This window comes from Bison bison, unplaced genomic scaffold, assembly GCF_000754665.1.
Source record: "Bison bison bison isolate TAMUID 2011002044 unplaced genomic scaffold, Bison_UMD1.0 scf7180017864191, whole genome shotgun sequence".
NCBI classification, from domain to species: Eukaryota; Metazoa; Chordata; class Mammalia; order Artiodactyla; family Bovidae; genus Bison; species Bison bison.
Genome location: NW_011494763.1, coordinates 288,209 through 290,659, shown reverse-complemented (window position 1 = coordinate 290,659; position 2,451 = coordinate 288,209). Strand labels below are relative to the sequence as shown.

The 2,451-nt window shown below is 60.7% G+C and overlaps 1 protein-coding gene across 1 annotated transcript in view; it reads left to right on the top strand.

Annotated features, from left to right (window-relative positions):
* Positions 1–2,451, top strand: part of SSPO (SCO-spondin) — a 53,626-nt gene that overhangs the window by 9,023 nt on the left and 42,152 nt on the right. Inside the window, 5 exon segments of the mRNA XM_010843882.1 lie at positions 103–197; positions 453–709; positions 1,053–1,187; positions 2,072–2,268; positions 2,388–2,443. Coding sequence (XP_010842184.1) covers positions 103–197; positions 453–709; positions 1,053–1,187; positions 2,072–2,268; positions 2,388–2,443 — 740 coding nt within the window.

Here is a 2,451-nt window from a genome sequence, read left to right as displayed (position 1 = left end):
CCGCTAGCCAGTGCCCTGCCCTGGTCCCTGGCTGGGTGTAACTGGCAGGGAGGGGGCACCAGGCAGTCCTCCATGGAGCCCTTTGTCCCTGGCCTCTGCTAGGAGGAACGCTGCGTGCCTCCTGAGCTCTGTCCCTGCCGTCATGGCGGCCAGTGGTACCTGCCCAATGCTACAATCCAGGAGGACTGCAACCTGTGGTATATAGGCCCCGCCCTGTGACCTGTGACCCTGTGACCTAGTGACCCCTGGCTGGGGGTTGGGATGATGGGTGGGGCGGGATATCCAGACAGGCCTGGACAGTGGAAGCTCCCAGCATCTCTCTGACCTGAAGGTTTGTCTGGCGTTGCCTGGAATCCGGACTGCTGCCTCCCCGGCATTCAGCCCATTGCCCCCCGACCCTCTGCAATGGGTCCTGGTCTTCCTGATGGTTTCCTCTCCCCTGTTGCCCACAGCGTGTGCCAGGGTCAGCAGTGGCACTGCACGGGCCAGCGGTGCGATGGACGGTGCCGGGCGTCAGGCGCCCCTCACTATGTGACGTTCGACGGGCTGGCCCTCACCTTCCCCGGGGCCTGCGAGTACCTGCTGGTGCGAGAGGCCAGTGGCCAGTTCATGGTCTCCGCCCAAAACCTGCCGTGCGGAGCCAGTGGCCTCACCTGCACCAAGGCGCTGACTGTGCGGCTGCAGGGCACCGTTGTGCACATGCTCAGAGGTGGCTGTGACATTGAAGGGTGACGTGGGCCAGGGAGGAGGGCCTCCACCCGGGTGGCATCACAGCTCTGCGGGAACAGCTGAGGCCTGGGGTTTCACACATCTCCCCACTGCTAGCCATCAGTCCCGGGGTGGGGAGCTGGTGACTCTTCTCTTGGTTGGGAATCCTGATTCTGGAAGGCTCCAGGAAATTAAAGCCCAGAGAGGTCTAACGATTTGCTCCAAGTCACATGGCTGGAGAAGCAAAGGAAAGGCTGGAGGGGAGGGAGGCTGGGAGGGCCTCATGGGGATCTCAGAGCCCCTGGACCCTGAGGCCGGGCCTGAATGCCTCTGCTCCCCCACAGGCAGGGCAGTGATGGTGAATGGGGTGAGTGTGACGCCCCCCAAGGTCTACTCAGGCCCCGGGCTGAGCCTGCACACCGCCGGCCTCTTCCTGCTTCTCAGCACCCGCCTGGGCCTCACCTTGCTCTGGGATGGAGGTCAGCACCCCATCCCCCAGTCATCTGACCCATGCCCTGCAGCTCCCCCCCTACCCTGAAAGTCTTCCTCTTGTGCACATCTGATCGGAGTCTCCAAATTACGCTTTCATCATTACGTCTTTCTGCCTTATGAAAGCAATACCTCCTCGCCAAAAGAAACAGTTGGAAAAAAAACAGCAAGTTTTAGAGAGAAGAAATAAAAAGAAATCTCCTAACAGCCCACCACCCAAACCCAAGCAGTGGGTGATTTAGAAATAACTTGTTACTGAGAAATCAAAGGAAATCCAAGCAGCCCCTGGTGTGGGAAAAGTCATCTGCAGTGAGGCCTCTGGGACTGGAGGGTGTCACAGTCTGTCCTGGACTCGGGAATCCCGCCCTCTGGAGATTTTCCTTACCCCACCTCCAACCTGAGTTTAGTTAAGAAAGTAGGCTCTCACTTCCTGCCCTGAGTCCCCCATAGGTAGGTCTCATGTCTGTCACCGCCAAGCATCTGCCCCAAATGTGAGGGAGCCAGCTGCCCCACTGAGGGGTTGGTACCTTTGTCAGATGGTCAAACCAGCCCACATAATATATGTGTCTAGGTCTTCTCCCCACTCCTTGTAGTTCAGTTAGTAAAGAATCTGATTGCAATGCAGGAGATCCGGGTTCGATTCGTGGGTCAGGAAGATCCTCTGGAGAAGGGCATGGCAACCCACTCCAGTATTCTTGCCTGGAGCATCCCATGGACAGAGGAGCCTGGTGGACTGCAGTCCATGAGGGTCGCAAGAGTCAGACACGACTGAGCGACTAAAGCACCACCACCAGCAGGTCTTCTCCCCACTCCCAGCCCTGAAGAAGGCCCCCAGATCCATCTCCAGAGCCCCCCTGCCACACTCTCTGTCCAGGCACCCGGGTCCTGGTGCAGCTGTCCCCCCAGCTCCGCGGCAGGGTGGCTGGCCTGTGTGGAGACTTCGATGGAGATGCCAGTAACGACCTTCGGAGCCGCCAGGGGGTCCTGGAGCCCACAGCTGAACTGGCCGCCCACTCCTGGCGCCTCGGTCCTCTCTGCCCAGAGCCAGGGGACCTGCCACACCCCTGTGCAGTGAGGATGGCTGGAGAGGGGGGGGGTGAAGGGGGCAGCTGCTGGAACCCGGGTGGGGGTGGTTCCAGAGGTGGGGTGCTGTGGAGGGGTCTGGCTGGTCCACAGGGGCATCCCTGCAGGTGAATGCCCACCGGGCTGGCTGGGCCCGCGCCCGCTGCGGGGTGGTGCTGCAGCCGCTCTTTG